This window comes from Acinonyx jubatus, chromosome E3, assembly GCF_027475565.1.
Source record: "Acinonyx jubatus isolate Ajub_Pintada_27869175 chromosome E3, VMU_Ajub_asm_v1.0, whole genome shotgun sequence".
NCBI classification, from domain to species: Eukaryota; Metazoa; Chordata; class Mammalia; order Carnivora; family Felidae; genus Acinonyx; species Acinonyx jubatus.
This window is the reverse complement of record NC_069398.1, coordinates 2075489-2100406: the sequence shown is the minus strand read 5'-3', so window position 1 is coordinate 2100406 and position 24918 is coordinate 2075489. Positions and strand designations below refer to the sequence as shown.

Genomic DNA, 24918 nt, shown 5'->3' with positions numbered 1-24918 from the left:
CAATGTATATGAACAGCATGAGGCCAATTACATGGACAAGAGTATATTTACTTGGTTTCTTCCACTGAAACGATTCCTCTCAAGTGGGAATTGTAGGGCTACTCAAGATTTACCAATCCAAGAATGAGGGCAATTTTCGGTAGGACACGTTGCCAATGAGAAATATCAGTAATATTAAAAATAACAGATTTTATACACATATTTGCACAGGGTGACCCCCAATGCAACATCATTTTAAATTAATTTTCAAATGAATGCCAATAGAGATGGCCAGATTCTCAAGTAATTCTATCTAAGAACAGTATTAAATATTGTTTATTTTTCAAAAAGTGTCTAGGTTGGTCTTATTGAAGAAGGCAATTTAAAGTATATCTTTGTAATTAACCTTTTTTCCAACCTGGGGGAAGATGCACTTATACTGAGAAGCAAGATAAAAATCCAGAGAAATAAATCCGTGTAAGATTCTTATAATTATACAGCAGACTAAAGTTACTATGATTATAATTATATACAAAGTGGGTGTTTGAGAATTTAGCATCTAGAGATATTTTCACAAAAATAATTAAGGGTTGGAGATGAACCACATCACAATTGATACTTTGTGAATCTTCAGTGTGCAGAATTTAATAGCATTAAGACTTTTCATTTGTAGAATGAGTTCGAGGATTTCAAGATTAACATCATTTTATTAGCTTTATTGACCCTCTCTAGTTTCCTAATCCGGTGTCAAAGTGGATTGAAGATAGTAACGTACGTAAAACGTATTTTGCATCTTAGTGAAAGATTACTGGGTAACTGGATAATTTATGCATTTAGAACTGTATCTTGATGTTGTGTGGATTTCTTTAGAGGCTCCCTCCGGCCTTGGGAACTCGTTATGGCTGTTTATAAGAAAGTAGTAATGAAACCTGCACACAACCAGATAGCGATCTCCCTCCTTTCTTGCCAAAGAGCCATTTATTACAAGTGTAGGCATGGGGATTTCAAAGTGCAGCTTTTGGGGTCCAGGAGTTGATTTTGCTTTCTTCTACCTTGGAAGAAATCTGCAGCTACATCGAGCTCACAACACATCTCGTGAGAAATGGAATGGGGCCGCAGAAAAAGCACACCACAGCAAACCAAGAGAGGAACTAAGTCACAACAGGCCAGGGAGGAAGGAGAACCAGAGGCTGCCGACACTTCCCATTCAGGGGTCAAGTACATTGCCTGCTTACCTGTCTGACCCAGCATGCCTCAGCCACACATGCAAATTGTTACCATTACTGTTTTATTCATGAGACATATTTTTAAAAAAGAGTCATTACCAAAAATAAGCACCCTCGATCACATTTGTGCATGCAGAGCTTCTGAACATTCACGTTTATGTCCTCAGAAAACAGAGCCAACGAGTTGCATTCAATATGGAAACGCACGCTTTGTTTTTTTTTTTTCAAGGCACCTACACAGGAATAGCTGTGGCTTGCCATTTCAGAAACCCAGTTATCTGTTAAGCCTGGGTAATGGGTCATCAAGCTCCCCTCCACCCCCCACCCCCACCATCCATTCTGACTTCTGCATTTCTTAAACCCACTCGGTCCCTTCCACTGCCAGTCTTAACATGTGGTGCACGTTACGAATAAATGTTGGTTTATCTTAGTAGGATCGGACACTGGGACTGCCAAAAAGAGTGAATCATCTTAGGAATGCCAGATACATCTCCCCCATTCCTTTGTTCTAGATTTAAAACATGCAGTGGAGGGAATGCTTTACTGGGTGTAAAACGATGTAAAAAAAGGGGGGGGCACCAGGTGCTCGAAATTGAGGGAAACCTGTAGGATCGTCTTCTTGGGGTTCTTCCTACGAGTTAGATGAAACCGTGGCTGCTTGTTACGCAGAAGACTGTGGAAAGACTGTACAGGGACTGTATGTGTGTGCATGCAAGGTGTGCTATTACAGGAATGGAGAGATCTGGAAGGCAACTCTACTCGGACCAGACATAGCAATTCTGTGTTTCAAGCAGAGAGGGCAAGAGTTTAGGATGGTCTAGGCTTGACTGTTCATCGTCCCTCTACATGGCGCCGTTTCCCTTCACGGTGGGACCTGACTTTTTGGGCGTTGCCTCCCCAGAAGTCATGCATTTGCACCAAAATCAGACGAGAATCTCGTCTCCCGCCAGCTAAGTTCATTTCCAGGTAGTTGTCAAGCAGAAGAAGGGAGACTCTTACCTGTCACTGTAGGCAGCGGCAGTGGCAGGGGTAGGCTGGGCGTAGCGGTATGCAGCGTAACCACCCTAAAACGCAAGGAGAAATCGGACTTAGGAATGCACAGGAGCCCAACACAGGGGCGCCCAACTGGGAGACCACACCAGAACAGCAGTTACCCACATCCACCAGTCCAACGTGGAGGTTAATGAAAGCTTAGTACCAGAGCGAAGAACAAAACACACTGGAGAGACAGGGGCTTGGATACCAACCCCAGCTGGATGTTAAAGGTTAGCGATTGTGAGCATATCCCAGAGGAAGAACCCACATACCCTTCTAAAGAGATGTACCTACATGGTTAATGGTGATCGTCTTGGGGTGGGGAGGATTACGGGGGATTCTTTAAACACTCTTTATACTTTGCTGAACTTTCCAGAGTTTCAAAAATGATTATGCTTTCCCTTTACTTATTAGCTACTAACTTAGGCTTCATTCAAACACTCCTTGATTACTTCCTTGAAAATCCAATGTAGGCTGAGCTAATGCCCTCCTGTGTTGCATTTGTATTTATAAAAAAAATAATGCTTTGATTGAAAGTTTATTAGTAATCTCTTGCATATGTAGCTGTTGAACCACTGAGGCAATTAAAGAAGACTGTGTGTAGCTTTCTAAGTGTTGCATAATTATTTTAAAAAATGGAATGGTGAGCACTTCTTAAAAATTCTGTCTTTTCTGCTAAAGATATAACACTGGTTCAGATAGGGAATTTGTTTGGTGTGGAAAATATGATAAAGCTTTCCAATTTGTAAATAAAATCATTAAGAAAAAAACCTGAAAAAAATAATTAACATTTAGTTGCATGTACCAGCAAATGCAATTGTTCAATTAAGCAGAGGACAAGCAAATGGTCATATTCGAAAGGAATTGTGTTCAGTGGAGCATTGATTATCAAACTGTGAAAATAACTGAGCTTGCTTAGCAGACCACAGCAATACATCAACCACTGTCGAATGATCTCAGCACAATTAACAAACAGGATCCAGTCTCGACCGGTAACATTGGGACCACTAGGGTTCTAATTAGAATTCACAGTCCCATAATCCTCTGGGAAAACAGTTCTCACCCTCTCCATAAAGTGGCAGCTCTGAACAGACTGATGTGTTAGAGGACAGTGAACAGCAAAGTCACTCATGTGTCAGAGGGGACCTAACAACAAAATCGGGAGCGGGGGGTCTGTTACATTTAGCTCCACGTATAGGAGACAGCTGAGTTGTAGGACAAGGAGATCAATGCTACAAAAACCATCTTTCAGAATGTAGACAAAGTAGTCTCAATAATTTATTTCTACCCTCTTCTAGCAACAGCTAACTTTCAGGATGTATCTGCCACCTCTAATGTAGCAATTCAAAAATCTAGTCTGTCCTTAGAGAAACTTGTTCTTTGGATCAGCCCTGGAGAAGGCACACACATCCAAGACATCCTGACAGAGTCACCAATCATTTGGAGCCAGTATTACAAAAAAGAAAAGAAAAGAAGTCTCCCTTAAACAATAACATGGAAGCTACAAAAAAAACACCAGGTCTTATCCAGACACCACCTGGTGTTCCAAACACCACGTTCTCTAATTAGGAAACAGGGAAACTCATTAGATGTACTGAAGAGTTGTAAAACCAAAGCAGTTGTCACACCAGCACCAAGCTCAAGACAGAGAATGATGGGCCGAGGGGAAATTAGGTCACCAGATTTCTACAGTTGTTCTTTTTATCTGCTTGTCCATCTCCTTGGCTTTCATGATGTGTCCGGAAAGACACAGGTGTGCAGTTGTGTGTATTAAACAATGAGGTAGAGAGGGGCTGAAGATAGCTCTCTGATTGCTAGGAGGCACTAACTACCACTAGCTGAAAGGTTTGATGGAGACAAAGTGGTGCGTGGGTGGGTGGGTGGGTGTGTGTGTGTGTGTTTTCTCCCAGAATAAAAAGCAAAAGCCATTGCAAAGGTATCTGCATCGAGGGCCGTGTAAATCAGTCATGATTTGTGACTGTGAATTTGGTCCCAGCAAAGATTTCTAGCAACAGCTCCTTGCAAGAAACCCTCTGGGTTTGCACTCTGTATGTGTTCCCAACTTCTGTGATCGTTTCCACTGGTGAAAGTGGGCAGCAAGTTTGAGAAGTGGAGACAACAGCTGCAGTGGAAATAGCAGATGATGAAAATGAGCATCACTGACGGCCAGTCGGTATTCACTGTATGCACATAAAATGGATGTGTGTGCCATTGGGATCCTTGTGCACAACCGATGTGCTTGTCTATGAAGCTTTGGGAAGGGCCATCCACCCCACTGTTTTCACATGACTTGCCCATGTAAGGAGAATATGTGTGTGTTTTTATGCAAGACAGGTACAAATGGTCAATACCTTGACATGCGTCTTTGTCATTCAGGAAGCTGCTTACTAGCATTCCCTATTTAAAAGTCAAGGTCACAGTATGTTGAAGTCTGTGGAGTCAGTGGAGCCTCTGACCTTAAGCCGTGGTCTCCTTCCTGACCAGTAGGCCTGCTGGTGATGATGGCAATGCTCTACATCTGTGCCGTCCAGGACAGTAGTCCCTGGTCCTTGGTGACTATCGAACACCAGAAAAGTGGCTAGTGGAGCAAACTGGATTTTTACTGTGTTTAATTTCAGTTTATTTGAATTTACATGCAAAGGGCCACATGGGGCTGGTGGCTTCAGTGCTGGGCAGTACAGGTCTGAGATCCATCACATAGGTACTCAATGGAAAAAGGAAAAGGATTAAGTGGCTTGATCCCACCACATCTCTCTATTGCATTGTTTTCCTTTGCTATTTTTCTTCTGTACAAAATCCGTATTAGGGGAATAACAGAGTTGTGTATTAACTCAGTGTAGGTGTGCATACACTGTAAAATGATCAAAAAATACAAATTGCTTTAATTTGCCTTGCTAACAGGTGACTCTAATCAATTTTATTGCTCCATATTTTGCAGCTCGCTGAGCATAGCCAGAGCTCCTCCAAGGTTCTGTGCTAACGTCTGAAAAAGGAGCGCTCATTTCCATTTGCTGGCACCAAAGGATGTTCATGTTGAAACCAGTCTTCCCGACTTTAGGACAAAAACACATCTGTGACGGTGAGATTTTTCCCACCACCAAACCAAATGATAAGCACAACATAGTTCTGTACTCCCTACTCATAAAACATCCTCCTAAACAAGCTGTAAATGAGACCTTATATAAAATATAAATTTTGAATGGCCATTATGAATCCGCACTCCACCCTCCACCCCCACACCTCTGCTGCCACCACCAGACGTGGCCACAAAGACCCTGACTGCTGTTGTCTGAAACATTTCTTTCGCTAGCAGACGTCCTCTGGAGGTTGGGCACATTACTGATTAAGGACCTCTGATGGTGCTCCAAAAAAACGTTTTCAAAACTGTGCTTCGTGGGATACTAGCTGGGGTAGGAAAAGGAACCTTTCCCAAATAGGTCTGGGAAGTGCCAAGTTAATTAAGAGGAAACTGGCTATTCCATGTGTGGAACTTCCTAAAACAATACTGCTGAGCACTGTAGACCCTCAGTGCATCTGAGTCATTCAACAAAGGAAATCACATTTGTGACCTTAAAGCATACTTTTGGACAAAGATGTTCTAATGTCCTAATGGTGAATGACTTAGGAAGAGAGGCAAAATGTTTGTGTACTGCAGGGGACATAGGGTAGAAAGGGTTGTCTCGTGTGTGTGTGTGTGTGTGTGTGTGTGTGTGTGTGTGTGTGTGTTTCCCTTCAGTTTCACCACATAAAGTAGCAGTGGGCTTGATCCCAGACAGAAACACCCTAGCTTCTGAGAATACCCAAGGATCTCACTTTGTGCTAACCACAAATATACCAGTATACACATATATATCTCAATATGTGATTTACTGAAACTACATTTATAAAAACATTTGCAAAATGAAACACTTCAATAATCACTCCCTAATTTATCTGCATCATACATTCAGCAGTTTTTGAAGTGTGGCAATGAAAGTCAGTTTTCTCAAAATGTAAAAATAAAAGTTGATCTTGGGAATTTAAATTATTTTGTTCTCTCCTAGATCCAAGTACCCCTTTTTCATACAGATTTCTCATTAAAACTTGATGAATTCTCATGGTTAAAAAAAAAAAAAGAATGCACTTTCTTAATGGACTTAATACAGAACAAAAAAAAAATGAGAATTGTATGTTACAGGGAAATCCATGTAATAAAACTCCCACTGATCATCTTTAGCTTTACATTCTTCTTTCATTTTATTTGACAGTTTTAATGTTGGTTATAGACCATATTGGGAGACTCGGCCAGCTACACTCCAATGGATGTGTTGGCTCTTTTTTCTTCCTACAAATTGGTTCATTTGGGGGTTGCTTCAGCAGTGAGTAATAGGGTTGAAAGCTACAGCAATAGGTGTGAAATAAATTTATAAGAAGCTACAATGAAAGCAGGGAAAGTTATGTTAGCTGTACACACCCTCAATGCTGGATGAATTTTTCTCTTAACCATTCTAGTTGACTCCAGGAACCTACTACAAAATTATCCAGACAACTGATGACAATGAAACATTGCAATTCTTTTCACTGAACTTATATTAATTGAGTGTAGATACATTTGAAGTCCGGAAATTTATAGCCAAGTCAGACCTCCACTTGGATACACTCATGATCTAGCAAACAAGGGAAATCTTAGGATATGCATCTCTATTCTGGAAGCATTCACATCGAAACTGGAAAATTCAGTTAAGTCTTTCCTCCTTCTACGTTAGAGAACATCTCCCCTCCCCAGAATTGTCTTGTTAGTAGGATTTCACAGCAAACCCACAATCATAGTGATGAGTTTTTCCACCAGTCGGGATTTCATACCTGCAGCAATTTATTGCCATACACAGGCTCTTGATACACTACTCTATAAGGAAACAGAAATGTAATGTTTTCAATGCAAAAATGAAATAAATAAAAGAAAATGCATAAGTCAGACAGAAATTCCAGAGCAATTCATTTACAAGTTTGCTTCTCTTACTTCCCTAAGATCTGTGATTGACCCATCAAACCCAAAGAAGAAGCAGGTTTTAGTTTGCAAATCTCTGTAACCCAAGGTATCGAGAAGGTGGAGGTGGGGATCGAACCATACTGATTATATCTGGGTTATAACCTGTGTTTATTTTTAAAGAAGAGAAAAGGATACTTTCATGGCTTCTTATCTTTGTAAGCATATTGCAACAGTTCAAATGAACTATTTCAAATTTCTCTTGTTATCTCACGATTAGAATTTTCTGGAATAGCTGAGGATTTAGCTTTGATGCCTAATGATCGAGACAGTTAAGATGACAGTACAGAGCAACCTAACTGTATCAATCCTTTTTTTAAAATCAATATCAAATAACAGAGAGCACAACTGAATTTTGTGAATTAATGAATCACACTGAAGCTACCAAAGCTACTTTAAAACTACATGACCAACAAAACGATGTGTGAATGTGTCTAAACAAGCTGATTATATATATAATATATATATTTATATATATATATTTTATATACATATAAAACCCCTTTGACAGAGTGGGATGTGATTTTTGGATGTGAGAGTTTTTTGTGGGTGAACCTAATCTTTCCTGTGAGTGGTTCCAATTTAAAGTGAAATACTGGGGGATGCTTGGGTGGCTCAGTCGGTTGGGTGTCCAACTCTTGATTTTAGGCTTGGGTCATTATCCCAGGGGCAGGAGATCGACCCTACATCAGGCTCTGTGCTGGGCACAGAGTGTGCTTGAGATTCTCTCTCCCTCTCCCTCCATACCTCCCCTGCTTGCAGTCTCTCTCTCAAATAAAATAAATAAAAAAGTGAAACTGTCCAGTTCCAGGGAAGACACTGAGGTGACAGAATATTGTAAGAGATTTAGGGACCTGCCTCATAAAGGTATGTGTGTGTATATATCTTAACCTTTCCTTAAGTTTCCTCTTTAGTCAATCTAGGCCTGTGGACCTATGCATGTCAACGCTCTACGGAAGAGCCTAGAGCTGGGAAGCCCAATCACGTGGGCTCAGACTCCAGTGTGAATGAATGTTTCTGGACCAATCATTTCATCTCTTTTTGGGGGCGGGGGTGGGGGGGGGAGTTTCCTCCTCTAAAAACAGAAGTGGAGGTAATGGGTATTGTGATTCCTCCCTTCCAGGGCTGAGGAGAGGAGGTAAAGGCAGGAGGGGCTGAGCATCTTTCTTGTCTCCTGTAGCAAATGCTTAACTTCTTGGTGGGTGGTTGCCCCCAGGGTGACTGACCTGCCTCATCATGCCCACCAACTCTGCAGCTGGCTTCCACAGCAGGCAGGGTCCCAGGAATAAAGACTAGGGCTTTATTTGGATAAGCTCTGCATTCCAGCTCTCTGTGTTTACATCAGGGAAATTAAGACACCTCTTTAAGATCCATGGATGGCAGAATGACATCATTTCAGAAATAATTGTCTTCAGCCATGGTTTCAGCTAGGAACTTGTAACAGAATTTAAGAATAACGTAAGCGTGCAGTGGCATCTCGAGACGTATCTGCTAGGCAGCCTCATGGCCACATGGACTGCTGCAAAGCTTAGGGCCGTCTTATAAAAAGGGAGCGTGGTTAAGATTTCTATCATATATCAGTGTTTCTCTCTTTTTTCTCTCTGCCCTCCCAACTTGTCTTCTCTTCCCTTTTTCCCATTTCTCCTCAGTCTCGCCCTACTTTCCACTGAGTTAGTACATTCTTCTTAAACAGCTCTATTATAAACATCCTTATTAACATTTTCAATAGTTATCATTTGATCAAATGCCATACCCTCGGATAGCTCCCTGAGCCAGTGAAGGCACATGTCTGGCTAAATGCAGTTGAGCCACACTTACTGTCAGCCCCGTGGCCAATTCTGGTCTTGTGAGATCCACAGCTTTGCCCCTAAACAGGATGGATCGCTTTGTAGGTCCAGGGGACTTGGCCCTTCTATGTCAACTTTCCAACAGGTTGTCAAGATCCCATGGGTCACTTCTACTAACTTACTTATTTCTTTAACCTGACTCACTTTTTCATGAAAAAAAAAAAAAACAGTGTGCAGTGCTAAGCGATAACAGTGAACTTACAGATTTGATATGCTAGTTATGTAAGCTAAATTCCCATCTTTTGAAATAAAAGTCTCTGTGTGTGTGTGTGTGTGTGTGTGTGTGTGTGCGTGTGGCATGTCCTTGGGTGGAAGGGACCCAGGTAATGGCCTTTTATGCCATCCTTCCTGACCTGAAAACCGGCTACATCCTCTCTGATGAGTGGCCTTCCACACTGGGCATGAGCATGTGCCCTGTGGCCAGAGTCCATGCTTCTACTGCAGGGCTGGGGCCCTGAATAGGATGCTGTTCCTGTGCCCGCAGCCCAAATGAGCTTCCTAGGCTATGGCCTTAGCTTCTGGCTCACAGCACCCCACAACAAATCGAACTGTTCCTGCCATTTTAGGGCATTTGTGACCACTGCTCCTTCTCTCCCCAATCCTCTTTGAAAAGCTGAAGCAGGAGTGGCTCATTCTAGACTGGAGGCAATGGCTTGCCCATTGTAGGGGTCCTTCGGGTGTTTTCTATCCTCTGTGCTCCGGTGGGACTGAGAAAAGTCCAAGGGCTCCCCCATCAGGTTGGAGGGATAGAAAGAGCACGACAGAGGGAAGTGGAGGAGAAAGCAGGTGCAGAGAAAAGACTGTGGTCTGCTGGCTGTGTTATGATAGCTGCTGGGCTACTGCCAAAGTGTCAGGGTGGACAGCAATGGGTAGGAACTGGTGGGTGGCCCTGCCTGCACCGTCCTTAGAAGTAACTTAAGCCAGAAGCTTATGACTCCACCCAGTAAAATTAAGAAGAAACAGAATGTTTAAACCTATTAGAGGCGACCCAGGTATCTGACACATGTCCCCAGGACCTCCCAGGATTGCCTCAACCCTATTTATTGTGCACTGTTTGAATGAGATTGAAGGAGCAAGCCAGAAGCTTCCTTTACCTACAAGAGAACCTCGCATGCTTTTCTATGAACCGTGTTAATCATAATTTCTTTAAGAAATGGAGCACTGGGAACATTTCTAGCCATCAGGGCATACTGCTACCTCAAGGAAGGCAGGGGTGGCAGCTTGAAAAAGCACATTCGAGACTGTCATATACTTCTAGCCAAAATGAATCCTGCTCCGTAGACTTTAAGAGTGCAGGAAATATTCTTATTCCTTGGTTTCCTTAATCCATGTAAGGCCATCAACGAGCCATTGTTTTGCTGCAACAGGTGGTCTAGTTTGTCACTGTGCCTACGGACATGCACCACCTGGCAGCAACAGTCTGAACTTGCCATCTTACACAGAGCAGAATACTCAGGAAGGCCTGCAAGATCTGAGCTACCCTCTTGGAAAGGGGACAGAAACACGTGCTGGGTAAAACAAGGCTCGGAGTTCCTATTTCAGTAAGTTTTTCTGTCCCCTGATTGCCTATTTGGAACTACCCTTTGAAAACTCGTATTGTTATATAATATGAACAGTGGGAAAAGGAGATAATTTTTTTTTTTTTTTTTTTTTTGGCTAGACAAAGAGTTTTCTAAATACTCACACAAGGAAGCGATGTGTTGAAGAAACAGTGTCCCCTCACATAATCCCTTCACGTGGGGGCACCCAGCCACCTGCGGGGGCTGCAGCACTAGGCCCGGCAGGCTTTGCCCAGATATGATGAATGCATGGGAAACAAAGCCTCGAAAGGCACTCAAAGCACAAAGGGACTTTTTTGTAGATTTCCTCCCTGAACAGACTATATCTTGCTGCCTTAGTCTGGGAGCTGGCACATTTGCTCCCTTCTGAGTGTCTCTGGTCCCTCCTTTTACCTTGTTCTCATGGATTCTCATTCGTAGTCTCCAGTGCCAACAGACAGAGACACGCTTGCTACTCTTACTAGCACGTTCTTTCCCAGTGTCTGGGAACCTACATGCCCTGCCTTCAGGTGGCTCCTCCTTCCTGCCTTTCACACATCTGGGAGACAAGGGAAAGACACCCATTGGAAATATCCATAGGACAGAACAAATTAATAATTCAATAAACTGGTGTCATTTTGCAAATGAGGAAACTGAGGCACGGCGAGGCGGACACTCAATAAATGACAGCTAATACGATACTGTTGTTGTCAGTTAGGCTTACTAACACGTTCTTTTCCCCCACTGGTGGGTGTTGATGGGGATATTGTATTTCTTTTTTCTTTTCTTTTTTTTTTTTTTGGTAGATTATGTTTTTTGTTATTTCCATCCCTTCTCTTCTCCCCATTTCCCAAATTAAAAAAAAAAAAAAAAAAAAAAGCCTAAACTTAGGTATGCTCTATCCAGAGGCTACACTGGGGAAGGATGAAGACTGATGTTGGGTTTGTTGGGTTTCTAAGGATGTGAGTGGGCTCCAAGCTGCTTCTCTATGTATAATGGTATGAATTTAAATTTTTTTTATAGAGGATATTTGAAGGCATGGATTAAGCTACATTAAAAAAAGAAATTGGTTGTTCATTGGGTATATGTTGTTTGTTCATTTTATTATGAAAAAAACTAACCCATGATTATAATAAATGTACTTGATACAATGATAGCAGAACTCAACTCCATGCATCATTGATGGAGATTAATACTATGTCTCAAAATTGTAATTATTTGAAATTCAAAAGGAAGAAAATTAAATAACTAGTGTCTTTCCCATTTTCTAGTAAATGATATCAATTTGGTCACAAGTATGCTTTTATTTGTCTTTGTTATCTAGTCTATAAGCCAACAGATATGATTCCAGTGAACTTACTTGAGGTCACTTGTAATTAAAAAAACACTATATGATTTTAAAAATCCACCCCCAATCCTGCCCATGTATTTTAAATTGTGTTTATTCCAAGTTATTTTCCTAACATTGCAGCTAATATCATAATGTGAAGAATAACTACCTTTAGATCCATTTAGGTAAGTTTAACTATGGTCCCCATCATGAGAAACATCCCACTCTTTTCTAAAAGTGAAAAGCTTAATAAAGTGGTACCATTTAATAAACAATTCTAAATTTAACAGACAATTCTGAGTCAGGTAATGGTTTTGGGGAAATGGGAGGAATAAGGAAGAAAATAAGGGTTTAGTGGTCAAGTCGGCATGCATTTTCTTAGAGATGTTTCTTGCTAAAATCATCCAGAGGGAGCAGAGGATTTTTTCTAGAGCTATTACTGTGAACAATTAAGTGTATTTATAAGAAAACATCAAAAAAATCGGGGCGCCTGGGTGGCTCAGTCGGTTAAGTGTCTGATTCTTGGTTTTGGCTCAGGTCATGATCTCATGGCTCATGATCAAGCCCCACATCGGGCTCCACACTGACAGGCTGACAGCATGGGATTCTCTCTCTCCTCTCTCTGCCCTTTCTCTCCCTCTCTCTCTCCCTCTCTCCCCCTCCCCCTCCAAATAAATAAATAAATATTAAAAACAGAGACCATCAAAAAATTAGCCATGAAAATATCTTTTAACCCTCTACAGCTGGTAATGACAGCTGCTATGGTAAATATTATACTGCAAACACACAGACCATACTGAAAACTTTACAGAGAATTCTTTTGGGGGTGGGGAGTCTTTAGTCTCACATGAGAGAAATGCCATCAGTTTTAGGGGGGTGTTTGCACATATTCTGAAGTGAACCAAGGAGGTAATTCTACCCATTCATCAGCCGTGATGGCTGTCATGAGCTGGAGGGGTTCTGCCCTGCGGATAAGCCGCCCAATGCTTGCCTACAGACCAGGAAGAGGAAACTTGCAGCAAACTTGTAAACAGAATGACTCCGGGAGGAAACAGGGATGGCATGCACATTAATGAATACTTACATAAATGTCTGCACCATAAAATCCATCCTGGTAAACAACACTGCAAGGGTGCACACACAAAGAAAAACATCCATATTAGTGCATTTCCCCATGCAGACACACCAACCCCTGCACTGGCGAAGTTAGTCTGGTCACAAGATCCAAAACACAGGAACCGAGGAGTGTTTTCACACTGGTTAAGGAGGTTGGAGACAACAGCTGTCCATCAGCCTGAGAAAATTAGGCTGGGGTTCGGCATTGGCCCGGAACTGGGACGTGGTGGCATGCTGGGTACCAGACTTCCCACTCTTTGAGGAGGAGGTGAAGAAATGCAAGAAGAATTTTGGGTTATTATAAGTGGGCTGGAAAGATAGGAGGGTCAGAGTTTGCATTTAATCACACCACACAGCTTCCCCAAGGAAAAAGAAAGAAAAACACACACTGTTGTATTACCAGTATGGGTTGTGCCTGAAGGATGTGAGGAGAGCCAGACAACCCAAATGATTCCAGAAATGTTCCTCTGTGCTCTTTCACTCTCTAGTATCATATTTGGTAATTCCATGTGCCACTCTTTCATGGTAAATGTAGGAAAATATCTCGGATTTTATGTGTGTGAGACTATGTGTGTATGTGTGCATACACGACTATGCATGTTTGTATATATGTATGTGCTCTATGCACATGCATGTGTGTCAATGCGTGTGTGTGATACTATGCACATGTCAATGCACGTGTGTGTATGTGTATACCACGCCCATGTGTGTATGTGTGTTTGTGAGCACAGGTGGATGTATATAGTGGATAACGTGTTTAGTAGTGTGTGTTTGCATAACTGGGGATGTACGTGTGCTCTTACCTAGACACGTATGCACATACATGCTCCTATATGCACATTTACATAAATTATATCCAGACTAAGCAGGCCCGGCATTATGACTGAATAAGCCTGGCCTCACAGTGGCTCTGTTATCCCCATCCATACAGTCATTCCAGAGACAAGGGACTTCACAGGAGGGAGAAAACATCCTGGATTTCTCCAGAAGTTTCTTGGTATACCTCAAGCGAGAAAGCCAGGAAGAGAAGCTTACAGCATGTGATCATGGGAAACTGAGTTACAATTCCTAAGCATTACAGTGGGTTTAATGAGGATCGCATGTAGCCTGCACACCTCACAGGCTTTTGGGAGGATCACAGGACACAATGACTACAGAAGCATGTGTTTCCAAATGCGTGTTTTCCACAGGACGGTAGCTGTTATTAATAACCTTCCCTGAGATCTCCCCGTGGAGTTCAGAGATGATTTATGATTCTGGCAAAGGACCAGCGAGCCCCACCGTCGAATGGAGCAGGATTCTAACGGAAACATAACTTTGATTACCAAAGGGTTCCAGCAGGTTTCAGGAGAAGCAGTGGACCCACATGTAAGCCGAGCATATCAAGCCAAAGGGAGGCACTTAAAACACACAAACACACACGCACACACACGGCTGTGACACTGGTGTGCTGGAGAGCACTGGAGAGTGCTTCTCAGAGCTTTTCAGACTTGACTGGCTAGACCCCAAGTACCATGATCCTTAAAGACATGACAGGGACTTCACACACTAAGGAGGTTGGTAGGAATCGCATTCGGCTTGTTTCGTTTTGATCCGAGGGGGCCGCACGCACGAGGGCACCTATCAGGCCACGTAAACCCTAACCCAAGACACTGAGGTATGCAGCATCCTGAGCTAGGCTTCCAACATTTCCAACATGAAAAGAGAGCGTCTGTTGGGGGTCAGAAGGCAGGGCCAGCCTCTGTCAACAGGATTTGAAACAGATCTGAGGATAGGAGGAGAGTAACAAATACTGAGTCTGGGCCCCGAACCTCAGAGGTGAACCATGTAGCCACAGAAAAACAGCTACTGCTCCCACCCCATTCTTTTAGGCCCTTGCATCTCTGCACGTGCTACTGTTTGTGCTGGGAATGGCTTTCTTCCCAGTATCCTCCTCCAAAGGCAGATAACCATTCAAGAGCCAAGTTAGATGGGAACCACACGGGCATCGGGTCACAGCCTCATCAATCAGCGGCGGTGAGCCCTTGGACTCCCACTCAAACTATCGGAGCTTCGCATACTGGTCTGTAAAATGGGGAAAGAGGCTGGTAAGGGCTCCCCTTGAGGGAGGATTCAGTGAGGTGCTGTGAGCAAAGTGATGATCAATGGGCTTGACATCAGAGCACAGAGTGACATCTGGGTGTCAACAAAATATTAATATTTTAACCACATGTGAATGTCTATTGAAATATGGGGAGTAACGCCTCTGTCTACATATTTGTAGAGGTGGACCCAGTCTGTGCCTGCTCCCCTGTGGATAATGGAGAGACAAGCCCGCCCTACACTTTGGTGGTGTTCCCATGCACAGCTGGTATGGACCTGGAATGACTGAGCCTAGGCCCTGGCTGCGAGAGTGGCCCCTTCTTTCACCAGGTTGGGTCCTGGTGCCTCGCGGCCAGTTGCAGGCCTCCGCATCACGTCTGTTTGCACCAACTCCCGGAAGTGAGGGAAGAACAGGCCGCTGATGTTTGCCTTTGTTAAATGGGGTATACTCAGTGCCGTGCGTGCCCTCCACCAGGGGCATGGAAAATTACTTTGGGATTCTGCCATCCCACATTTCTGAGACAGAGAACCAGAGACAAAATGGGATCTGGCATCTTCATTTCGACAAGCTCAAACAAACCACATGAGGAATACCGTTTCTCTGCTACTGACATGCTTTCTCTGCTCCAACGGCCATGCTAAGGCAGAGACAGGCGAGAGTGTGTCCATCACTACAGCTGCCCCTGGGGGGCTTCCAGGGAGGGGGCCGGGGGGTCACAAAGCCATGTGCATAAACGCACAGACATGTAAAGTTGCAGCGCTGGTACGTGCTGAGAGGGAACAGTGGTGCTCTGAAAGTGTGACAGAAGGAGTGGGGCTGGGCAACAGGGGTGAGGGGATCTGAGCAAACGCCTCAGAGATCGCAAAGCCTTAGCCAGGTAAAGAGGTAGGGAGGGCAGGCCAAGCAAAGGGAACAGACTGCAGAATTCAGAGGCCTGGCAGACGGGGTGGGGCTTCACTGAGAAACGGCATCAGGAATTCTCGCTGCTGTTATAAACCACACCGCACAGGGAGGCCTCCATGCCACACGTGCATGTTTTGGAGGGAATGATGGAAGGGTGAATGATCTATTTTCATGATCCCTCTAAATACAAGGAACCGTTATGGCTGTCTTCGGCGGTATGAAAGGAAGCCAATTCATGGGCTCCCAGTTTCACCAAAATGCCGTTTTCCCCCCTAAGCTACTACTGGTGACAGCACAGGCATAAACAACCCTAGTCCTCACATTTAGAGAAGGACTGCCACCGGTCAGTGCCTGGTCTAAGCATCCTGGGCTCAGTATCCCATTTAACCGTCATACTACCCCTGCGAATTGGAGAATACTATTCTCACCCTCAGATATAAAGGAAGCTACACTGGAGAGGGTAGGTGTTGACTGAGCTGGGATTCTAGTCCAGGGAGCTCTGGCTTTGCAGCCCGCTTTTAGCTACTGGGGCAGACCGTGGTCCAACTTCAGCACAAGTGCAGGGTCACCTGAGGGCTTGTTCAAACACAGATGGCTGGGCCCCATGCCCAGCCCAGAGGTTCTGACTCAATAGATTTGGATGGGGGTCTAAGAATTCCAATTTCCAACAAGTACCAGGTGATTGCCGCTGCTGCTGCTGCTGCCCAAGGACTAACAGGCTCATTGCTCCATGCAACACTGCCCTCCCTGTGTTCTTTTTCTTTACATTTGCGATGGCACCGAGGGTCAGCCTCCTCACCCCTATTCCAAACACGAGGCAGCTAAAGGAAAGCTCTTACACATTCTCATGCTGGTTTCCAGGAATGTGTCCAAACACTTTTTCAAGCCCCATGGAACAGGTGCACTTAAAATATAAGACATGTAGGGAAAGGAGAGCCGGAGTTGATTTAGTATGCAGCTATAGATAAATTAGCCACGGCCCCGTTGCAAGAGAAGGGGGTTGCTGTCATGCAATGAACCCGTGTGGTCCAATTTTAATGCAAAGGCAGTCTGTCTAGCCATGCAAAAGTAATTGTATTCCTTGTCAATCACTTTGGGCCTGCAATATGCTTTTGCAAGAGCATTGCAAATGCACATCTCATTTTCTTAGAAAGGTAATAACAGTAGTTAAATATTTGGTTGAATGCAAGCAGGGAATGATTGCACTATAACAAATTAGTTTACTTAAAAAAAAAAAAAAAGGAAAGAAAGTATAGGATGCCCAAACTATCCAATCTGTTTGTGTAATGTAATAAATCGCCACCACAAACGCATTCCTGAAGGAGAGGTTATTTAAAACTGCTCTACCTTAGTGCCCCTTCCAACTGGAAAATAAATTAAAATTTTAATGTGTTTAAATCTAGCTGTTTTTGAAGAGGTGTCAGATGGGTCCATAAACTCTCTGGCATTTGTATACAATTGTGTATGTGCATGGATATATGGAGGTGTACACCAACATTTTCCTAGGGAAAACACATTTTTAACTGGATTATTAAAGGCATCTGTGACATTCCACTCCCCTCTACCTGAAAAATTTAAGAACCCCTGATTTAAGGTTTGCCTATATATACATTCAATTCAGAAGCCCCCCCCCCTTTTTTTAATGTTACAGGTTGCACTTTAAACGTGGCTGGAAATTTGAACAAGAATTTACACCAGAAACAAACACACAAACAAAAAGCTAGAGAGAATTCCGGGAACTATTCTGATGATGGGTGATGATGACTTTAGTTCCTAGTGTTTCTATTAAATGAGAAACATTCTCAACAACAGACAATACAGTCTCAGGATTAGACATTTAGAAATTAAAACCAGAAACCATGGTTGGTTTCTAGTCAGTGAGGCACATATGCATAGTCCCGGGGTCTGGTGTCAGAGGTGTTTTTGGAACCTGACCTGAAACTGTTCCAAGGATCTGTGTGCAAGTTTCATTCTTGCACTGGCAAGCTTTAAGAAGTTTTCTTTCTCCTGGGATATTACCATATCTTTCCTATATACAAAGTAGCACAGAGTCTCCTCAAACCACTTCTCAATGTAACTTTGAGAAGTTGTACATAGACGTGTCATAGCTAATTTCCTGCAAAAGTATAGAACGTCTTCTTCAAAGATACCCTGAGAACCAAAACCAAAGCCCTATAGCAGATGCTGGATGTTTGGCTTAGAATAATAATTTTCAAGATATTCTTTGAAGCTCCATTAGAGTGCCTACTGTGTCCCCATACCATACAAATGTGCATGGTGCACAGTAGGCACTTGGTAAGTATCTGCTGAATAGTTAATTAGCTAATTAATTAAGAACAAGAATTCAGTTAGGCCAGTCTCAGGGGGTTCCTTTGGGAAGGCATTGGGGCTTAGCTGCTGTCTTCTAGTACGAGATGTTGTACTGAATCTGGCGGGTGTGTCTCGAACCCCTTTACCTACCACCTCCGGCACCTCCACCCACGGATCATCAGTCTGCAAGATTCCTTGGATGGCAATTACCCAATGTGCAATTTCTCCCAAATGTGAATCACAGGAAGACAGACTGGACATTGCGGCTTCTCAATCGAAATGGACTCCAAGATCAAGGGCAAGGAGAAATATGGAAGACCCGGCCCATTGAGTGCTCTCGGAAACCATTCACTAACGGATATTTTATTTATGATCCACATAGTCTATACGCTATTGACGTGCCACTGTCTAGAGCCAACGCTGTGGCATGTGGGGAATACAGGTGCCTCCCAGGAAGGGGTCACACACTAGGTTTCTAACTCATCACCCATCCTCACTCAGTTAACGTTGGTAGTCAATAGTGAGTTGGTTGGCTCGGTCTAGATTTTCTACTCATTCCTGTGATCCATCCAGGGTCCAAACAGAACCCCCTCCTCTAGGGAAAATGATCACATATTAATGTCCCAAGAAATTCCTTTTTAGCTGCATGAGAAAGAAGAGAATAGGGCCTCTCCATCACCTGTGCTCTTTACTTGCTGGGAGGAACTTCAGAAAATATTAGGATGTGGAGGAGAAAACGAAATCAATAAAAGGAAGTGGATGGATGAGAAGGCATCCTTGGTGAATCCTCCTGTGTGACTATCTTGATGTTGGGTACCTCCAAGGGTCACCTAAGACTCCACAAAAGTAGCCATGGGGGTTATGTGGGATTTTTTTTTTTTCACTATCTTGGGAAAACAATATGGAAGCTATACATGGACATAGGATAAATGACACACTTTTTATTGGGATTTCAGTGACAGGGTATATTCATATTGCATACTTCATGAAGAAGAGAGGTGTAGGTTGGCAGTTAGATAAATCTTTGACAGGTAACAAATGGAAAATAGTAACAAACACAGCTTGCTAGATGACATCGTAGAAAAGATGTGGATCACTGGGTGCGAGGGAGACTCATGGAATGAGATCTCAACGTGGCAATTTAGGAAATGGTTGGACTTAAGTGCATCCCACATTTCTTCTTTTCCTGAAAGCCTTCTCTAAAAACTGAGCTAAGGGGCCTTCCTTGGTGCTCACACAACACCACACCTTATCACTTATCACATTGATTGAAATTGTTAGCTTATATGGTGCTCCTGCCCCTAATGGGAAGAAACTCCTCCAAAGGGGCAAGACAGCAAGAGATGTTAAGCTAAAATGCACTGGAGTAAAGACATTAGTCAAATCTAGAAATCTTCCCCCCAAGGACTTCGGAGACAAACAGCTACAAATCCATACTATCTCCTGAACCCCCTGAATCCTGATAATGTCACTTCCTGGAAACAGGAACCTCTTCCAACCTCTCTGCTATCTGCTTCCACTCAAGCCCAGGGCTCTCCCTACTCCAGCCAGGATCTGCTCTGTGCTGCCCCCCACTCTTCTCTCCAAAAGGAGCTGCCTCTGTGCAATTTCCTGCAGCCTAAGCCAACAAGCAAAGGGAAAGGGAAACCTTCACTTAAGATGCTGGACTCACACTTTTTCATTTGGGGCCAGTGCACTCCAGGCACTTTGCAATACAGCAAACACACCCTGGCGGAATTTCCTATTCTCCACCAACACTTTGCTCTCATAGAACCTGCAGACATGGACACGCGGACCCCAGCCTTTTCTCCTCTTCCTCTTCCTCCTCTTCCCCCCCCCCACCTCCTCCTGTGCTGAGAATTTCATCTTACTACTTAGAGCGGTTTCAGGATTCCACTCAGAGTATTACCAGCAAAGAGGCACAATGTACTATTATAACCAAAATGATTAGGCATATTGCTGGAATATTAAAATTAAGTCACGTCTAAAGCAGTCACAAACACAGTGCTTCACCATTTGGAGATGCCCATGTGTCTCCCTGGTGAATGTGGCATTAATTAGTTATGCACGGTTATCCCCAGCAAAGAACAAGTTCATTCTAAGTTAGAGAATTTCGATTTTACAGCAGGTGTGTTATTTTGAGATTTTTATAAATAGTTCATGTGAGGCTAAGCAGTATAATTTTACTTTATTTTTTTTTCCTGTTCAGTATAGTAGTGAGATACTGAGGGTACATGTACCAAAAAGCTACAATTACCGTCTACTAAGATAAGATAATAATTTTCAGACAAACTAATGTGGTATAAACATGCAATTTTGTGTTTATGGTTTATGAATCTTGCTTTAGTAATTACATGAGCCTACAGGGTAACTTGGTGGGGGATTTTTCCCTTCCTAACAACTTACTGTGTGACCTTGGGAATAACATGTATTTATTTCTGCATTTCTGGATCTATAAAATGGGCTCAACACTGTGGGGCTGGAGATAATGATTACACTATCGATGATTCTTTGTATCACATGGTCATATGTCTAAGGCTTAGGATGTACAGATGCATCTTTTTGGAGGGTGGGGAGAATTTATGGTGAATTTATCTTTGGTCTGTTATTATCTATCATCATTCCAGTGAAAACGAAATTTGTGCTGTTGTTTTGTCCACTAAGAAACTCAGAAGTGACCTAAGTCTAATCACAACACAAGAAACAATGGACACTGACTGATTTCTCTATCTGTGTTTTCCCTTCCTGATGATTTCATCGAGTTTCATTTATTTATATTCTTAACTTTGTCTCATTGCGTTTGTGTTTGAAACACTTCAAATGCTCTCCTCTGCAATGGGTGAGATATGAATAAATAATGAAAAAAGAGTAGTTTCCTTTGTCATCAGTATAATAGAGAGATGATCTAGGCTCATTCAGGTTTTCTAAAAAATTTATAAGCAACAGAGCTATAAAAAATGCATTAACCCTTTTGGTACAGTCTGGAATACAACCGTATTCTTTCTACAGACCAGAAAGCCAGGCACTGGCCAGGAAAGCCTTGAGCCAAACTGTCTTGCACACAGCTGAGTTTTTCTGAGTAGTACTATTGACATTGGGGGCCTCATGACTCTTTGTGTTGGGGGCGGGGGGATCCTGTGCACTGTGGATCTTAAGCAGCATCCCTGGCCTCTACCTACTAGATTGCTGCTCCTACTGAGACAACCCAAAATGTCTCCGAACATTCCAAACATCCCCCAAGGACCACCAGAGACATCTCTTTCTTTCTCCCTGACTCCAGGGCACTGAATGTTCCAGGAGGATACCTTAACAGGAATAAAGGGTAGCATTTCAGGGCTGCAGCCCACAGTACCACTGTTTCTTAGTGTTCACCAGCCCTCTGATTTTCACCTGGGAACGCCAAAGTCCATGAGCACAAAAACCAAACTGCTCATGGGGAACACGTTAACTTGCATTTCCTTGCAGAGGGGAAAGGAAAACAAATGCGCATTTTGGAAAATCGAATGGAAACGAGTCTTACTTCCAACTTCTTTGAACTTTTGCTTTCGACCCCACACCTAATTTTCTCTTCTCAGGCAAGGGTTCATAAACTTTGAAGTGCAAAGTGTCTTTGGGGAGGGCGGCAAGACCACCCCCCCTCCCAACCGCCCCCCCCCCCCCCCCCAGCGAATTTTATGTTTGGAAACTTCGCGTCCCTCCATGGCCAGATTCAAGGGGCAAATGTGATCCAACCTCCTTAATAACCAGATGTTTGCAATCATCAGAAATACATCTTTGGCTGTAACCATTTCTCTGTTCTCCAGCATTCAGTCTCAAAGAGAATTTACATAACAACATGTGACATGTAGAATGCTTAAAGGCACCAACCATGACAGGACAAATTACATTCATTTCTCAATACTCTTTGCAAGGTGCTCCACTGCAGGCGCGCGCGGAATGCATGCTGGGGCGGGTTCCGGTGGGGCGGTCAAGACCAGCATGCGCTCGCAAACAGGAGGGGGTGGGGCGGCAGGCCCGCCGCCAGGGGGAGGCTGACCGACTTACCCGCCGTAGGCCGGGATCGGGGGCGGGGGCGCCGCGGCCCGGAAGGTGTTGTACACGGTGCGGCCGCGGCCTCGCAGGTGCGCCCCTCGGTAGGCGGCCGCGGCAGTGGCGGCTGGATACGGGAAGCCGGGCACTGCGGGGGCGGAAAGGAGAGAGCAGAGCAAAGGCTTTCAGAAGCACACCTGTTGTTGAGGGCGACGCGCCCCCCCCCCGCCAGGACCCTTCTCCCTGCAGGCGGAAGCTGGACACCTGCCCCCTGTCCAGGATCAGGCTCGTAAAGGGCGGGCAGCGGGGAGGAGGCCAAGGTCCGAGTCCAGGCAGGACGGGCTACTTAAGGCGGGGGTCCCTGTGCCCAAGAGAATAAGGTAAATGACAAATATTTACAAAGACTTAACAACGGGAAGCAAGCTCACTGCACAGAGTTCAGATTTTACAAAGGTAGACTGCAAGATGTGCCTTGTGTTGTCAACATCTGTCATCTGTCTATACACACATGTATATTGTGTGTAATATTTATGTGTGAGCATACAACATACATGAATATGGTGTATACACACACGTGCGTGCATGTGAGTGAATATGCATGCCCGTGTTTATATTGTGTTGTATAATGCACACGTCTATGTGAACATGTACTATGCGTATATATGTTCAAGTATGTATATAATTTTGTATACATACGCACACATATTTCAGTGTGTTCTTAGTTATCTCTGGTGCTGAACTGTGTGTGTGTTGTCTATTCACTGCTTTCCCCATCTTGTTTTTATTTATTTCCCACATTTTCCTTGATGTCCATCTATGGCTTGTTAAAATTTTTAAAGTGCAATACAACGTTCCTACGGACACGTGCATGTATCGTAAGTGTGCAAACCCTTTATGCTCCAAGAAACAAATGGTAGCCCCCAAACCACTTAACAGCTTTGAAGACACGTACAACAACCTTATATAACCACACAGAAGTCTGGGAACTCAACTCTCAAGAAGAGGGTGTGAGCTGGGTTTTTCCTCCTTGGGGGAAAAATTCTCTGAGCAGGATGGCTTGCTGAGGAGTCATGAGGGAAATGAAGCCTGAAGCCAGAGACCCCCGATCTTCATTCTCTTGCCTGGGATGTCCTTCCTCCTGGGGGGGGGTCTGCAAATTCTGAGACAATGCTCCCTCCGCCCACCCGCCCCCCGGCTTCAGGAAACCACTTCTGCTGTTCCTACTTGTCTGCATCTCACAGGGCTCTTGCTATGCCGAGTGTGTTACCTTTTCTCTCTCCAAAGAACGGGCAAGCTCCTCTCGGCCTCTCCAGCACGTGCCTCCCCAAGTCGGCAGAAGCCCCCCGATCTTATTCACAGTGGGCTCTCAATATTGGACCCCTGAATGGATGCAGGGGTGGCTTCACTACAGCAACAAGTGGATGAAGTTGTAGGTTGTGGAGAGGCCACGTGATGGGCAGTTTCCAGTCAACCTCCCCCACCCCACCCTTGTCCCCAGCTTCTTCTCCCATCTACCAGTCTCTAACAGAACAGGAGCTTTCCAGAGGGAGAGAGACACAGGTAAAACAGAGCAGGGCTGGAAGGATTTCTTCCTCTGTGCACTCCCCTCCCCTGCTCCCTCTCTCCTGGGACTTGTTCACGCGGTGTTTGTATGGACAGGCAAGGCTGGGAGGGACAGTGTCTTTGGGCGTGATATGAACATACAAGCTCAGGTCGTCCCACCACAAGGGAGGCTCTCAAAAGGAGATAATCAGTGCACACAGACCTCTCTCCAGGAGCTCATTTTGGGGGAACACCTAACTGCTCACAGGGTGTCCTGTTTCATGCTGTGTTGAAGCTGCCTCCACCTTACATCCAAACTGCCATGGAGGGGCTTCTCCCCTTCCTCCACCACATTCAGGAGCAGAAGCCCTCCATCCCATCTCTTCACTGGCTGTGGAGTCCTCGGACACTCTATGTCCTAGTTATGCAGTGGGGGAGGGCAGGGGATGGGGAGACGAGGCCATGGCGTCTCCCACAAAAGCCCCAATTCCATACCATCTCGCAGAATTGCACAGACTAGACTAAAACCCTTGATTCCAACCTGAAGACTGGCTATCATCTGGAATTCTCTTCGTGTTCTCATGGATTCCACCATATCTTTCTCTCACGATGGAGGGCAAAATGCTGGGATCATAGAACCGAGTCAGAATGATTTTGTCTATTTGTGTTGGAAAAGACCATACAGGTTATTTTTAACCTTTTTTTTTTATTGCCGTGAAAGACAAATCGCACAGCTGTCCTTAATTCTCAGCTTGCCAGCCCCCAATGCACCCACATCTCCTGACTTGTGTTACAACTAATGTGCTTGAAATAATAGAGAGGTGTCAGTCTTAATGGGGAAAGCCAATAATTCCGAACACCGTAAAAGCCCAGAAGTAATGAGATCTGAGACGTTTGCTTCCGGACTGGGGAGAAAATGGGCAAGCACACAGCTTTGACTGCAAGTCTGTCTTG

The 24918-nt window shown here is 44.1% G+C and overlaps 1 protein-coding gene across 45 annotated transcripts in view; it reads right to left on the bottom strand.

Moving 5' to 3' along the window:
• Nucleotides 1–24918, bottom strand: part of RBFOX1 (RNA binding fox-1 homolog 1) — a 2045752-nt gene that overhangs the window by 33611 nt on the left and 1987223 nt on the right. For 21 of the 45 annotated variants that reach the window (XM_053213107.1, XM_053213106.1, XM_053213120.1 and 18 more), the window contains 3 exons: nt 22438–22570; nt 13066–13105; nt 2205–2269 (listed from right to left, as the gene is read on the bottom strand). In XM_053213107.1, coding sequence (XP_053069082.1) covers nt 2205–2269; nt 13066–13105; nt 22438–22570 — 238 coding nt within the window. Of the gene's footprint in view, nt 1–2204; nt 2270–7082; nt 7126–13065; nt 13106–22437; nt 22571–24918 lie in introns of all 45 variants that reach the window. The other 24 variants (XM_053213105.1, XM_027042970.2, XM_053213100.1 and 21 more) reach the window with 3 other exon arrangements.